The sequence below is a fragment of the Hyalella azteca genome, unplaced genomic scaffold, assembly GCF_000764305.2.
Source record: "Hyalella azteca isolate HAZT.00-mixed unplaced genomic scaffold, Hazt_2.0.2 contig6160, whole genome shotgun sequence".
Classification (NCBI taxonomy): Eukaryota; Metazoa; Arthropoda; class Malacostraca; order Amphipoda; family Hyalellidae; genus Hyalella; species Hyalella azteca.
Genome location: NW_025936328.1, coordinates 40981 through 58057, shown reverse-complemented (window position 1 = coordinate 58057; position 17077 = coordinate 40981). Strand labels below are relative to the sequence as shown.

The following is a 17077-nucleotide window of genomic DNA, read 5'->3' as shown; positions in this document are numbered from 1 at the left end:
CCTTCTTTCCTGTATTGCTTGTCAAAGTTACGAATAAGTTAATTTTTGTTTGCCATGTCAAGTTTCATAGCAATTTTAATGGATGAATTGAATCTACCTGTGTTTTTGATTGAGAATTTTGTCGGAACTCTGCGACAGTTTAACGTGATGATTTCTGCGTTGTGTTTGCTAGCTTGAGATAATTGGATCTGCGTTATTTGAAAAATATTAATTGCTGAAAAATTCGTTTAGCATTTAGGCGCTTCTGATTGGTCATGATTTTAGTCAATTTATATTTGTTGTTAACTTTTTGCACGATCGTTGGATCCCTTTACGGGCCAGTGTTAACGAAATTAAGAAATTTTCAACGCTTCTTATGTTTCAATTGCGTACTATTATTAATATTTAGCCTGCAATCAAATGTCAAATTGAAGTCCCGACCAATCCGTAAGTTTCGGACCAAGGACTTTCATAATTTTTTATATCGATGTTCCCAACGATGATCATCAATTCGTCAACATTTTATGCAAATTTCCGAATCCAGCGTAACACATTATGCTTTACAAGGAACTTCAAATTAGTATAATCATGTATCTTGTTCTCAATATTTTAGTATGATATATATTTTCGATAGATACTGGAACAATAATATCTTGCTTTCTAAGGCAGCTCTACATAGCGCCTAAATGCTACGGTAAAGGAGATGGTTTTGTTGGCAAAAGCTAGTTGTTTTCATTCTCTATGTTGATGTTTGACTAGATATGAAAACTGAAATATTAACGTTTAAATTTTATCAAAGTCAGATAAAAATACAGTTGACTCTAATGATTGGTGTCTAACAGTTTCGTCATAGGAAAAATCTTTCAGTGAATTGGCGTCATATTATGTTTATTTATAAAAATGAATACCGTAACTGTAGACGGACTGGAAAGTTGGGTGTCAACCACTGCCACTTGAGTAATGTGTTTTAAGATAGTACATACATTGTATCTATTGTAGCAGCCTTCGCATCTGCATAATAGTTGCTTAATATTTACTAGAGCAATTCTATATACTATTTATGCTGTAACTCAAAGCTTGAGACTAGTATTGTCCGTGAATATAGATGAACAATAAATCTGTACTGCTATCACTTGCGTAGATTAGTAATTATGATTAGTGTCTCGAATAAACCGATCACCCAACTGCCACTTGAAAAGTTTCTTTTAATTTCCGCACTACAGAGCACTTCGTTGATTGATGACTTACACTCTTAAGCACTTTGTTTCACTCGCCACGACGACCACATTTAAAAAATCTGAACCGCTCACTCACAGAATTCCTTTATAATATTACTACCATCAGGTAGAATTCTGACCCATTCTCCTACTAGGTAACCTCAACGCATGTTTCTCGTAACTGGGCAATGTTAGGGTGCTTGCAAGGTGGCGAAAAATTTTCATCAATCGAATATTCGCTTTTATTCAATCTAATATTTTGATATCAGACAACTCAATGATGATAGCAGGTTTAGAGAGGCTTTAATTACGTTGGCCCTGAATCGTATTAAAATTTTTTAAAAAGTTGAAACTTTTAGGACTCGACAAGTTTTGAGGACTCTTACAAGTTTTCACGAGTTCTCGTTACAAGTTTTCACGTTCGAGCCCGTATCGCATTCCCCTTGTGGGTTGGATATTCTGACGACTTCGTCTCTCGAAATGGCGCTTGAGGTTGTATTTTATTTTTTTTTTTACTTTAAGAATTGAAATTCTCTGAATTTAGAAATTCAATACCACTTGAAAAGCTGCAACGTAAGTCTAAAATAATTTCAAGCAAATTTTATTTGTGCCTTAATAATGTAAATAGGCTAGGTCAAATGGTCATGTTAGGCTAACATGAACTTCAAGTTTATATCCTTTAGCTGAAAAAAAAAATCATTTGTCCAGATTCAGTCATGCAGATTAGTAGATTTACTTTTTCTTTCAGTGTCCTCGCCCATCGAGTGTGACCAGACGGAATGGTCGGAGGAGGAGGCGAAAGAAAGGAGAAGACGAGGATCAGGAGGACGATGGCCTCGATGCCGAGACGAAGGAACCTCAATACTCGAGGACCGAAGGTCGCTCTGGCAGTCCTATGAGGTACAGCCGCAAAATTCTTGGTGCTGCGGTGGATACTCAGGCCGAGCATTTGCTGGAAGACCCGAGGATAGAGGGTTGCGTGAGGGAGCTGTCGGTTATCGAGAGGGACGCGATGAGCAAAGATGCCGAGGTTACGAAAACGAGGACCTCGGGCTTGTGTACAAACCGAGACGTGATCGCCGTCAGGGATGCGGAGGGTCTCCAGCAAAGTTGTCGTATGACCTCTGGTCGCCAATGCGATTCGAAGTTAAATGTTCGCCCCCTAGAAGAACGCGATGTTCATCTCTCACATTTCCTGAAGAGTCCTTTCGACGAGAGGAAGAATATTCAAGAGAAACAAGAAACTTCGACGTACGAGAGACAGTTCAAGACATCGACCCATCATCAGGATACTCGAGGTATCCTGGCCAGTTCAGGAATGAATGCGACGACCACTACGTCGACCATTACAAGTCAGCTGAAGGCGGCCATGGGCACCAGCAACACCCCCATCAGTTCAACAGCTTACCTTATCCCGTCTGTGCAAGAGAAGAGAGAGCACAGGACGGACGGCGCAGTCAAAGATATCGAAATGACGGAGATGAAGTCGCCTTCCGCTCACTTCCTCGCAAATTCAAATCAAGCTCTCATCTCGCATGTGAAAGATATTCTGTCCCCGACGCAGAATTTCTCCCAGACGACCACCGAGTCAACACAGTTCAGTACCCAGACACAATACCACCTCCGCCAGGCTTCAGATCTTCACCCGAAGAATTTCAGTCGCCTAGTGCAGAATTCAGTCCCGAAGACACAAGACCGAGAACTTTCGATTCAACGTGGCCGATCTATCCCTCGAAAAGATCGCGATCGCAGCCTCGACCAAGAACGAATACCTCTGTTCCCGCAAAACACACGAGATCAAAGTCTTCACAGCCTCGACCGGTACCCGAGCAACAGCTTGGCCACGAGCAGCGTCGATATGATAACTACAACCAAGACTTTCCCCAGCGATCCGCATCTTCACCTTCACCAATCTTCATATCCTCATCACCTCCCCAGCAGAGAGGCAATCGCTCGATTCCTGCAGAAAGCGTCAACAGATTCTCATCGCAATATTTTTCGCGATCTCTCCCTTCAGTCCGCGCCTCTCAATGTAACTCATTTCATTCGAGCAGACAACCAGAATTTCCTCTTCAACGAGGACCACTCGGACACCACTCTTTTGACCAAACACGGAGATCTGGATCCCCGACACGAGGATTTCAGAGCAGCTCTAAACCGATTACGCACTTCGATCGATCTCGGGTCAACGTCCGTGAAAGATCGTCAGACTTTCATCCCACACTATTCCACACTCAGCCTGAATCAATCACTTCAAGATCTGAGACTAGACAACAAGTTATTAGGCAGCCACCGTGGGTATAAATTCCAACCTAGAAGTCACATGTCGAGATCAATCAGCAGGCTATTTCCCAGGACGGGGTTAGGAGAATATTTATCTTGTGAACAATTGCTGAGCAGCGTTAGTAAGGAAGAAATTGACGAAGACTTATTATCTCTGTATTACTTAGAAAACCTAGCTAAAGAAGAAGAAGAAGAAGAAGCCGTCAATCGTTCATCGGAAGGTGAAGATTATGAAGGTGATTTAGGCGATACAGCCGAAAAGTGGTTTAGTATTGATGACTGTTGTTATTCAAGCACAGAAGAGCTTCTGAGAAGAGGTTACTATAGACAAGACGCACCCAGGATGATCAGACGTATAATGGGACAGAAATTTGGTCTTGGTAATCTTAGAGGAGCCATTGCTGACACCGACATAGGCAGAATTATAGACAAGCACACGCAAAGCTACGAGGATGAATACAGGCGGAGAATAGACAAAGATCGCGTGATAGATCAAAAGATACGAAGATTGGAGGAAGATATCAGGAAGGCAGATGAGCTGCACCGACTGAGGACCGAGAAAAGTGATTTCTCGGAGAGTCAGTTGCTGCTGGATGAAACTGAAGCTGATCGACTCGACCCACGGGCAGCAGAAACTGAGGTCGGTCACGAGGGTAGAAGCAGAACCCAGAGCTTCTCCTGTAAGGAGCTGAGCAGCGTCAACCCTTGCCGCTGCTCCTCTCTTACCAGGACTCGAAGATCGGTGAGTCAAATCGATTTTAAGTTACCAATCAATAAGGAAAATGAGTATTTGCTCATTTCAGTCCCTTATGTCAGTCGTTTCTTAACCATTTCACTTCATTACTCTTAACGGTTTGAAACGTATCATCACTATAAGCATCATACCGTGGTCACAAATGTTGTCAACAGTGATATAAATCGGCATTTTTTGTCATCCGTCCATTACTTAAGAGAAAGGTGTAAGTTACTCACTGGAGGCCATTTATTCTCAATTTGGCAACCACTTCCGCAAATGCAGAAAATTTCATTTACATATCTTTGAAATAATAACCACGTGTTTCATAAATTCAAGTATCTATTAGGGAGAAAAACGGATGCATGCGGTAGATTTTTTCGAGTTTCTGCGACATTCATTCTCACAATCCACTCGTGGGAAATTATGCACGTATTTCTTTGACTGCTAATGGTAAGACATGAAAGATATTCTGACATCAAGGTAGTTTGGAATATTACGCGTTAATCTGCACTCCATGTGATGCACAATAATATTGGTAAATCACCATCTTTGTCAGCAGTGCGATCGATATGATCCGCCGTCGAAAAATTGTAAGTGAAAATTACACTTGGAACAAAATATTATTAAATCATTCTAAGAATTACCTAGGTATACAAGAAATGCGCAAACAATCAATACTAATTTAAAATCGTTCATCTATCAAATAGATAAGTTTGAATAGATCGTTAATGAATTCGTATACTTCAGATATTATCTCGATGTTCAGCGCGACTTTGACGAGGAAGAAATGCTGATAGTTAAGATAAAATGCACTAAACACTCAAAGTCTCAAGCATCATCGATCCATACAATAATAATCATTGTTTGTGTATTTCTGAACGAACACTACCTACTTTTTTTAAATAGCTATTTTTGTTGCTTTTGGGAGAAACATTAACATCTACAGAAAACATCATTATCAATAATGACAAATTTATAGCCGAAACATGTACATATTGTCTAAAGTAAAAGTTACGTAAAGTGAGAATTAGACTATGATCTTCTATTAAAGCGAAGCGAACATCACCTAGTACAAAACTTGTTGATTAATCGTTTGAGAGCTGCTGATATAACTATATTGGCTTCATTTCATTATATGTATTATGAATGTCTCATATTTCATTCACATTATAGTTGGATTCCTCGTGTTGAAAAAATGTAAATTCATTAAAAATCATTACAATAAAAAAATTTAAATTGCTTCCAACAATAACTATCGCAGAATTTTTCGAAACGAATGAAAACTAATACATTCGAATAACAAATTATGGTTTGACACAGCTTTGAAAATAAAGTTCTAGAATTCACAAGTGTTATGAGGTAGGAGTGACCATCTTCATCAATAGCATCATTTCTCGAGTACAAACCAATTTTAGGCTTGCAATTTATTACACTTATCGTTTCCTGGAATTCTAATTGTTCGATAACGCGGTGGAAATCAGTTATTGATGCCAAGCATCGACTTTAATACGAGAGTTCTGCACTGAATTTTTAATCGCTTTTCACGGCTTCTGCACTCCCCGGTCCAGTTGTTTTAGGAGAAATTTCAGTATTTTTCACTTCGGGTATTTCTGTTTTTGCGACAGTAGTCCCTATAACCTTACCAGCCACAATTTCATCAGATTTGACATTACAAATTTTTTTACTCAAATTTGAGGGACAGTCACTTTTAGTTTTATCTTCTAATGACAAGGCTGTGACATCCAATTCATCATCGTAATAATCTTTGGGTGGCTCTGCAGGATAATCACTTTCATCACACGGTGACGTTAGCGCGGTATTTCCGTTGCTATAGAAACGCAGCCCAGAACCATATTCCTTCTGTCCACGATTGCCATCGTAAAGCTTGCCATTAGACTTTTGGTAGCCGGATGGATAGTCGGCAGGGACTCGAAGTTGTCCTTTTGAGCAGTAAAACTTGGGTCGCGGGATCCTCATGATCTGAACTTCAGTACGCAGAGCGTCCATCTTGCTCAATCTGGAATAAATAAGCGCTGTTAGATCGATCAAGTTCTCAAAACATTTCAAATACATTTTCTCTTTTCACGCTTTTTATAAAGCAAAGACAATTGCGTTCATTATGGAAAAAAAGTTCTATTAACTGAATAGAATGTATGGAGTAAAAAAATTGGGTTTCCGTAAAAATTGGTTTTAAAGTATACAAATTGGTTTAAAATTCATTATGTGAAATTTTACTGAAATTGATGAGGTATCGACTAGAGCAGTGGTTCCCAAAGTGGGCGATATCGCCCCCCCCAGGGGCGATGGAAAGATTTTGGGGGGCGGTAAGGAAGAAGAGGGCGTTTGGGGGGCGATAGGGGGGCGGCAGTCCGAAGTCAAAGTCAGAAGTTCCAACGTTTGTTTGACAATTTATACACAACACGTGCAGCACATCATGACTCCCAGCGATGGTTTTTTCACCCAGATCTGCTTTTTTAACCTCTCCTGGGTTTACGTTTGGGACAAATTAAGGGCCGGACTCGCGGTCATTCTCACGGCCAATTTCCAAATTCAATGATCAAGGAATATCTCTCAAACTAATGAACTTAATTCGTTGAAACTTGGTACACATATTCATTAGGACCTAACGGTAATGTTTAGTAAAGTTCATGAATTTTTTTTTTAATTTTGCCTCCATTTGTTTTTGCCATAGTTATATGGCAATCCGGGCCGAAATTCACAGTGCACAAGGAATTTCTTCCAACTATTGAACAGATTCGAACGAAATTTTGAATTTTCAGTCCTAACTACCGAACAGTAATGTTAGCTCGTGAAAATTTATTCGATTGTGCCTTTGTTCGCGAGATTTTTTTTTTTTTCATTTCACCTTCATTCGTGATTTAAACAGCAATACGTGCTTAAATTCGCAGTAGGTAATCAAGAAATTTCCTCCAAAACTACTGAATAGATTTGAACGAAACTTATTATTTAAATACCTAACCTCAGCTACGGTGATGTTTAGCTCGCTACAAATTTATCGTTTTGCCTTCGTTTGCGAGTTATACGGCTATAAGTATACGGATATTCGTAAACGGCTCTTAGTTAAACCGGCCGGTAGAAAAGCCGGTTTTTCCTCCTATATCTGGATAACTTGAGAACAAAAACAAAAATTGTCACGAGCTAAACGTCACCGTTGGGAGGTTAGGTATTTATATTCAAAGTTTCGTTGAAATCTATTGAGTAGTTTAGAAGAAATTTCTTGATCGCCGCGAATTTAAGCGACAAATTATCCGGCGATACAGGCCGAATATAAGGAAGTGTGAAATCAAGAATGACGGTAAAATGAAAAAAAACTCGCAAACGAAGGTAAAATCGAAAATTTTTTGAAGCTAAAAAATCACCGTTTGGTAGTTAGGAATGTATATTCAAAATTTCGTTCAATTTCAAATTTTCGTTTAAAATATTTGATCAATGCGAATTTCGGCCTTTATCGCAATATAACTCACGAATGAAGGTAAAATTTAAAATTTTTTACGAGCCAAAAATCACCGTTAGGTTTTGATGAATACATGTTCCAAGTTTCATTGAGCTGCGTTCATTAGTTTGGGAGATATTACTTGATAATTGAATTTGGCGATTGGTCGTGAGACCGGCCACGAGTCAGGCCGCAAATTCGCCCGCGACGTCCTAGGTTTCTAGTGCTAAAACAGTTAAAACAGCTTAAAAACATATTGGTTCACTAAATGGGGTTCTATTTGTGAAATACACATTTGTGTTTAACCTTTATATTTTGAAATTGCAGCGTACTAAATTTCAAGAAAGAGGCGTATGTTTTATATGTGTCTGTGGGGGGCGATAGAAATTCACTAGGGAGCCAAAGGGGGCGCCGGTCTGAAAAAGTTTGGGAACCACTGGACTAGAGAATCTGTGCTTAGAATTTTCCCTGCATTATCATGTACGCTGGGAGTAGATATCTAGTCTGATAACAAGCTAACTAGTGGTATTAATAAACACATCATGAACTGAGCAACGCGGAAGTAAGTAAACATTCCGGTTGAATTTAATTCATAATAGAAAATTGAGCGGCGGATGCTCCAGCTATAAACGCAGCGAGATGGAACACTACTAACACATACAACGCAACTCGTTCCATAAAAGAGGCAGTAACTGCCAGCTAAAAGCCTTGAGTTCAAGCGTACCGAGCATATAGTATAAATTAGAAATACATCGCGGGACGTGTTCGTCTTCGCCCAGACGCTGTTATTCTTTGCATGGAGCAGATAAGTGGAAAACTTTGTATTCATGCTAAGGACGAAAATGTCAGCTGGTAGACCCAGCCTAATGGTGAAACCGCAAAAATTACACACGTTGACCAACGACTAAAATCACAAAAACACTACCTTAGCTGAGCGACCATGAGCACTGCGGTAAATGTGCAGTGCAACGCCACGATGAACAAATGCTGAAAACAAAGTTTTCAACTAAAATTACAATCAATTGTTTCTTTGAAAAATACGTAAGATTTATACAGAATATACTTACTCAGAACACACATTTTAACATGCAAATTCGAATTATTCTACCAGGACTTGTAAAGTAATAGAAACATATAGAGCATGCATGCACACTTAGATATGCAGCGCCACTCAACAATTAACCAACTGAATTTACGAGAATATTTTTTTAGTAAAGCCTACTGTTCGATGAAATTGGCAATAAAAATAGAATATACAACGAAATACTCCACTTTGATGCCCAAACTATAAGTCTATTCTATATACTGTATCTATAAATCTATAACAATAATCGCTATTCTGAAAAGTTCATACCGAAGCTACATCACTACTTACTCCGTATCCTAAAGTGTTATCATTGTAATTGCTGCAGCCTATCAAACGGAGCGGTTATTATTTCCCGGGTTCGACAAAAAAGTTGTTCAAGAAGAGAAGCCCGAGATTTCTAGAATATTTATTAAATTCATTCCGTTCATTCAAGCATTTATCACGCCTCATAAAAATATCGTGGATCCAGAGGGTATAGTTAAATGAATCTTGAGCCAAAGGTTGATCGTAAATGTTTAGTTTTTGTTGGTAAGTTGTTTAATTCCCACATATTTCGAATATTGCGTGTTCATAACATTGTTTATCTTAAAATAATATAGTACTTGTATTTGGATTAGCCGGAGTCTGCGTGTTCCGAGTGGCAGAGTACGAATCTCTAAGTAAGCTTTTTCTAAATAGTGACCATCGTGTTTAGTTTTATGCCCTTTTACACGGTACGAACGTTAAATTTATGAAATGAAAATATCAATCTACGTAACCTTTCATGAAATACTTGACATCATAATTTAGAATCATTCGTTTCTACTGAACGATTTCTTGCAAGACAAGTACGTACAAAGTCCGTTCCTGGTCTGTGTTCATCCACCTTCTGCATTGAGCTCTTACAATGACATCAGTGTGACATTTTGCATCAGTCAAATGTATTACAATGATATTAGTGTGACAGCATTACATTGACAGTAGTGTGACATTTCACATCAGTCGTATGTATTACAATGTGACTTATTTCATCAGAGTGACATTTTACAATAACATGTGACCCTCATTTGGACTTCTTTGCTGCCCAGAACCAATAGCAGCAAGCGATCGACTAGATGTCGGCGGATGCGATTTCTCTGCCATAAAACTTGGACCGCAATCGTGTTCTGACATATTTTTGGCGCGCTGCCGACTAGCTGACCTTGTTTGTTATGTTGCTCGCTATATGGCCAACGGAAGCAGCCTTCCAGCTCATGCTGCAGGAAGGTTCCGGCACGATGGATGACCTCGGATAAAGTTTATTATAGGAATAATTGGAATTGAATATAATGGGGATTCTTATATTGAATATATAATCCCCAAATAATGGGGAGAGGTCTCTGCACACGATATTTGGAAGAAATACACCAGGACACAAACTTATTTTGCGATTTCAAGGTAGATTGGTAAAACTTGAAATTTTAGCGAATTTTTCCCCGTGTAAGACGATTAAGTTCTTGAAAGTTCAAGGTTCCGTTTAATACGCTATGCGCCGAGACAATATTGTGGTTTGCTTTTGGAGGTTGCAAGTCTAGTTTGTAATTTCTCTTGCTTCCCTGCTAGAAAATTGCATTCAAACTTTGCCTTGTACAAAATGATACGTGAGATGTGGAAGGTAAGAACCTAAAATTGCAAATCGACTCTCGTTTTTAATAACTTATCGGCAAAACAGCATCCGAAATCAACCCGATGTCACGTGAATGCCTGTTTTCACCATTTATTATTAATTTAAATCAACATCTTTCTAATTAATTCACATGCTGTGAAAATATATGAATTCAATAGGGTTTTCAAAACATATCGTTACAAATAATGTCAAATTAGATACTTTGTATACTTTTCGACTTAACATTTCTTTTGACACTGAATGAGGAATCTTTATAATTTCTATAATATAAATTTTACTATACGGCTTTAATTGCGAATTAATGAATAGCAATGGCTGAACTATTTACTAAAACTTAATCTAATAAAGAAATTTGAGAGGATTAGAATGCCTCAGCATGTGATTCGTGACTCTCGTAGGCCTGTTTCCAATAAACCTATATGCGAAATATTTCCTTCTAAATTACGAGGAAAAAAATTACAAGAATAAAGAAGAAATGTTAGGCAAATGGTTAATCGTGACAGTTAAACTTCCCCGGAATTTTAAAAAGCAAAATAAAACACGAGATTTGCAATATCGATTCAAATAGAACGCGAGATATGCATATCGATTCCAGACAAAACGAGATAATCCATTACACGAGACACAACGAGATGTTCCATCGAGATACGAGAAAAAACGAGACATTCCCAACTCAAGTATTGAGAATTAACCAGTTAATTTCTCCTTGAATTTTATGGGCAGTTGGGCAGATATGGTAACATTTGGCTGCTAACACAACCTGGCAGTTACATTAACAGGCAAACTTGACGATTAATGGCTGCTGAGCGTTTCTCTCACAACGTAATATATATGATACACTTTGAATAATCTATTTTTATCTATTTTAATCCGTCTTTTAAACGAGGACCGTACGCATTCAGGACACGCTGCAAATAACGTAATGGCATCAGTGTGGGTCGGTGATGCCTTGCTCAATACGAGTCAGCCGTTTATAAAAAAAGTGTAGACGCACTTTCTCTGGCCATTCAAATTTGTCATTTACAAGATAAGCATCAGAAATTTTATTTTACATAATATAATTCATGAAGTAATTAAAACTAACGAAACGTACGTCAAAAAATATTAGCAAAAATTATTTTTTGAAATTTTAAATTAGGGATTAACAGGCAAGTCGTGAACATATCATGATGTGCCGTGAAGAACTTAATTACGGAAAAGTTGTTGTTGTTGATAATCGGGGCAAATATTTTAGGATCGTCTCATCGCCAACAAAAATTGCGACACGCAGATGCCTACTTTCGCAGCGCTTTCAGATAACTATTCTAATATTCATTCTAATGAAGGATACATTACGTGATATTATTTCTAATAATTTGATACTAATTTTCCAACTAACGTTTCCCCGTGTTCATTTAGAATGCAAATCTAGTAATTTGAATTTCTCAAGAAATATCGTGATAACTTTTTAGAAGTACACACTCTGCACCGGATTTAGGAATACGAAGAACTTTGGCTGACCAAATTACCAGATGATTGACATGAACGAATTATCAAATAATTTGCAATGAAGCCTAAGTAACAGCAATGCCAAGACCTTCATAATGCAGAATTGCATAAAAGAGGAGGATGCACACAATATTTACCCAAAGGAAAGGCTTTCTTGTTAATCAAAACAAACCTGAGATAAGCACAATCATGATCATTATATCAATCAAGAGATTACGATGCAGTCATACACAGTCTCATACGTAGCCTCATCATTAATCATTGCGTAAATTTTTACAGCAATTATGATTTCAATGAGAAAATCAGTACGATCTTTTGGAAGTCCCTGCAAACTTGCATGAACGTGCACTTCAAGGCAGAAACAACACTTTGTTTAGGCTTTACGTCTTCGAGAACATAAAAAAATATATTTAGGTAATGTAGTCAATTCCGATGGATATGGATTCAGGCAGATAATTAAAGAATATCTGCTGTCAGAAATTGAAAACGACACGAAGAGTATTTAAGGAAAATAAAAAGTTGACATTAGTAAGAAAACAACTTTCCACCAGAGACGCTCAAGTAATGGACAGCCCCTTTACTCAAATAATTTTGTAGGTACAGCTAAGCTATTATACTTGTGCAGCTATTATAAAAATAGTGTACACAAACTACGTTTTATTTGAATATATCAATCAAAGAAACTTATTATCGACTTAAGAATCATCCTCGCTTTGAATTGGCATGTTTTTTACCTTTTCGTTTCTATTGTTGCAAAGCGATATAATTTACTGTTCGTATAGGATCCGTTGCGATGAATCCCGAACTCACGCTTCATTCGGTAAAATATCATTCAGTAGACAGTTAATTCTGAATTTTCTAGCACCGAGGAATTTCTTCACTAATCACCCTAAATTTAAAAAATGGGTAACCTAATTGTTCTACGCACAGCATAGATGATGATTACGTCATGATAAGTTAAAAAATTGAGTTGGCGTTTATCTTGATTGCATTCAAAAAAGTCATTCTTGCAGATCATTTACTTCTACATTCGTCCTTCTTAGTTTTCGGGTTCGATTTTTCCGCAACAAAAATGTCTATATAAAGTGCAGCAGTGTGAACGAATGCACCTGCTGCTGCGCAGTGGCGGCACTCCCATGATATCAGCGAGCGATTTACTGGCGGGCGGAGCGGCAAGTCATCGGCAGTGCACAGCCAGCTCTGACCTCAGGCAGATATCTCACACAAATGGCGGTATCGAAGTTGACCGTCTATTTGGTTAAGACCATATAAGGAAAGACGCCCAAAAATAGTTTAAAATGTGTCTTCACGTAGAATTTTGCTTGGCGTAGCTTCGAATAGTCGAGTAATAAATATTAATTATTATACATAAAAATTTTAACTATTGAAAGCTTCTTCAATCCAAAAAATCTTCTACCCAAGAACAATATGTGAAAGATCTGAATTACCTTTGCAGTGCGCTTTATTTCAAAGAGCATATTGTTGAATTCTCGTTTTTTTCATATTCATGAATGATGAATATTAAAACCTAAACATTAAAGCCTAGACATCAAAAACTAAAAAAAAAAACATTCAGTAGAGGCGACAAGTGGTCGCGCTTTTTAGTATCACGTTTGATTTTGAAATGTAGAGAATGTAAGATTATTTTTGCGGTGTAGGCGATAAGCACAAAGCAGCGGGGAGTTAGAGGTCGCTGAGTCACCGCAGCACAGCAAGTTTGCTGGTCACTCGGCGCACCTTTGTTGTCAGCTCACCGACGCGCGCGCTGCGTTCCTGCGATAGCTGAATAAGCTGACTTAGTTACTGCGACAACTGGACTAACTTACTGCGACAACTGACTAAGATAGTGCGACAACTGACTAAGATAGTGCGACAACTGACTAAGTTACTGCAATAACTGACTAAGATAGTGCGACAACTGACTAAGATAAAGCTAGGTTTGGTTCTGTGGGAATTCAACAACACGCATTCTAATACTATAATATTTTCAAGCATATTAAACTTTTTCATTTTAATCAACTCAAATTTCATCCTACGAAAGCTTTTAGTTTATTCATTAAAATTAACACGATGAATTTAACCTTTAATTCCTAATTCTAGCTTTACTTCCATTATTTTCACTAATACCCAAATACTTGCTAAAGGCCCACAATAGTGTGTTCGAAATGAAACAAATCTATCAAATTTTTTTCCGTTGCAAGAATTGCGGGCTAATTTTAATTCAAGAAATGTGAATGAACTAATAGTCAGTACAAAATGAAAGAGAAAACAGGATCACTTAGTTAAACTTTTACTTTCTCACGGAATTCTTGAACAATGCGTGAAAGAAAGTTAGTTTTCAATGTGATGTCTTTCTTACGACCGAGATGACAGTCTCATTTGGTGGGCTATTCAAACAACAGAGAAAGTGCGCGGAGAGTACAACAAAGAAAGTGAATGGAGTGTATTTTTCCGCCACTAAACCAAGTCAACTCTTTGTAATATGTATTATTCAACGGGATTATAAATAGCTCATTCTGTAGTGAACGTTAAATGAGGCAAACGTATTGACAAATCATAGGATGGCGATCATAATACAGCGCTTTAAGCCACGAATAGTAATGTAAAAATAGCCAGGTTCAAAACTTCAAACACTCTAATTTTTACAAAGTAATCAAACGTATTTATGAATAACGATAAACCATTGAACAACTTAGATTTTCAAATCTATCAAATGCTCTGAGAAAAAATATCTCTTCAACGGTATGAACCATCAGAACGTGGGAGAAAAAGCCATGCATGTAGCCATATGGGCATTATCATTAACAAGGCATTTGAAGAATTATCTTTCACGCAAGAAATTTCCAAAGAATTGCTGCAGATTATTCTATTTGAGAATTACCGCATGTTGTGCAATTCAAGAATTACCGTAGACGGCGCAAGCGATCTATGGGAATAATCTTCAACGATGCAATGGAAGAATTAAAGTGGATAACGCAAATTAAATTCGCACATAATTACGTTCCATGCCATTGGATAATCACCGATGAAGACTGGTACGCGGTGCTACGCGCTGCACGTGTGCGGTATGAGCTGAACACTGAGCAGCAAGCAACTCAGAAGCTCATGCATGTCCCGCTAACCGCTCAGCAGGGTCTAGCTCACACGGTCGGACCACTCGCGGGTGAAACGCAACGTTCGCTCTCTAGAGTTTCTTAATCCATCTCATGATCAGTGTTCTCATTCAAATGAAGCATCAGTAGTCAGTACACTTTAGAAGATCACACGAAAGGAAAAAATTCCTGCACAAAACGCCAAATAATTTTTTTATCAGATTTGTTATTAACGGGTTAAAGCTAATGAAAATTAGCCTATAAATGAAGATGCGGAGAAAAATAAGACTGAGGCAAAAGCTGCATTACTCAAGGATTGCTAACGCGGCGGTAAACGACTCTGCGTACTCACTCGCGGCTATAAGTTTCAGCCAACACAAAAGCCTTTACATATTTCTCAAGAAAAACTCCAGCTTTTAATTAAAAAATGCTAACAACCATATAACTGTACCAACGTTCACATTAATTAAGCAATTTCAATTTAATCGTAGACATTGTCCTGTATAAGAGTCTAATTCAGGCAATAATAAAATCATGCAATTTCCTGACATGCTTCCTGAAAATAAGAACATTTGAATTAAGAACGCGCTGAGCGAGGCCGTCACCAGCGCCCGTGTGATTGGGCCGTTATTATCCGGTACACGCCACCGGTTGCTGAGGCTCTGTAGACAACATCTGGCGTCGCAGTCGCGCACCGCAACGAGTACAACGCAACTGCTTTGCAAGGCCAACAATATCTTTGCAATTGTATGCCGATCGAACGCTTCTTTGTCCAGTTGCTGATTTAACTTCTCTGTTATTTCGTTGAATGTTGGGGGTGGGTGGGAACAAAATAGAATGAAAATCTCATTTCAGTTCCCCACCTAAGAATTATTCAAATTTCATTCAATTCGCTGAAAACTCAATCATTCAAATCTTAAAAAAAAAATCCAAAAAGTTTGATTTGTAGCCTGCCTGCGCCGCAATAATTCCGGTTTAATCCCACAGAATTCATCTTTTGAACGCGCTTTATTTTTAGTCGGCAAACATGCTGTCGTGCGTAATGCATACGCACAAATAGTAGGCATCACGGCTGGTTAATAGGCATTGACTCGGAGCAATAATTCTAACCCCGAGTATTCAAGTCTTTTTGTCTAAAAGTTTTATATTGAATAACAGCTCCAGTCGGTCAACTTGAATTGAGTTTAATGGGAGGTTCATTCGTGTAAAAATGTGCCAGAAAGACGTCAAAAATGATAAAAAAAATGACGCACATCTTGTCAGACAATTTCGCAAGTTAATCAGTGATTGCAGAGTTCATTTGAAACAAAGTAATTAGTTTCCACGAAAAACGAAAGTCGTGTTCAGTTTGAACGTTGCTTGAGATAATTGTAAGATGTTCGACATGAATATGAGTGAGCCGACATTAGCAGCACTTAATGGTATATAGTTATAAGCACAGAGAAACGAACTACAGGAGCGAAAACGCATCACGTGTCACGACATCATGCGAAGGTATCGCGTGAGGTTCGCTCCAGTTACGCATTAACGAAACTCAGGACTGTCCTTGCATTCGTGCATTCGCTTGCATGTTGACGGAATGAGTTTCAAAATAATGTAGCATGTGGCCTTCTGTAGTGTCCATGCGACTCATGAACTGTATCGTTTCTGTTTTTGTCATCCTAATTGCTACAGTTTACGCTTAAAGACAGACATAAATGTATATATAGCGAAATGAAATAAGTGCAAGCTAAGAATTATGTGCAGTGGACCAGACGCACAGTGAATGACTAATTTAAAACTATGATAGCAAAAATGATAAAAACATCTCAAGAATGTAAATAACTAATATTTCTAACCTCTACCTTGCTAAGGTGAGAGTAAATAGCTTTTTGCGCAAAATTTCATTTCATCATTGATTTCATTCATCATTGCGCCATCCTTCCATTAGGAAAGAAGTACATTAGGGAAGAAGTACAAATGCAACTAAATTAAAACGAAATAATCGACAAGATACAGTAAAATTTATAAACCTAGGCCGATCCTTCACTTTTAATCCGTGTGCGGCAATGAATCTCTTCATATTACGACACCAATCACGTCTTTGTGTAGCATCT

At 38.1% G+C, this 17077-nt stretch overlaps 2 protein-coding genes across 2 annotated transcripts in view; one reads left to right on the top strand and one right to left on the bottom strand.

The window, feature by feature from the left end:
- The window catches only part of LOC108670176, a 130585-nt gene that overhangs the window by 103946 nt on the left and 9562 nt on the right, over positions 1-17077 (top strand). Inside the window, exon 11 of the mRNA XM_018157636.2 lies at positions 1945-4221. Coding sequence (XP_018013125.2) covers positions 1945-4221 — 2277 coding nt within the window. The remainder of the gene's footprint in view (positions 1-1944; positions 4222-17077) is intronic.
- Positions 851-17077, bottom strand: part of LOC108670186 — a 41643-nt gene continuing 25416 nt past the window's right edge. The window contains exon 12 of the mRNA XM_018157652.2: positions 851-6232. The gene's annotated coding sequence lies outside the window, so the exon portion shown is untranslated. The remainder of the gene's footprint in view (positions 6233-17077) is intronic.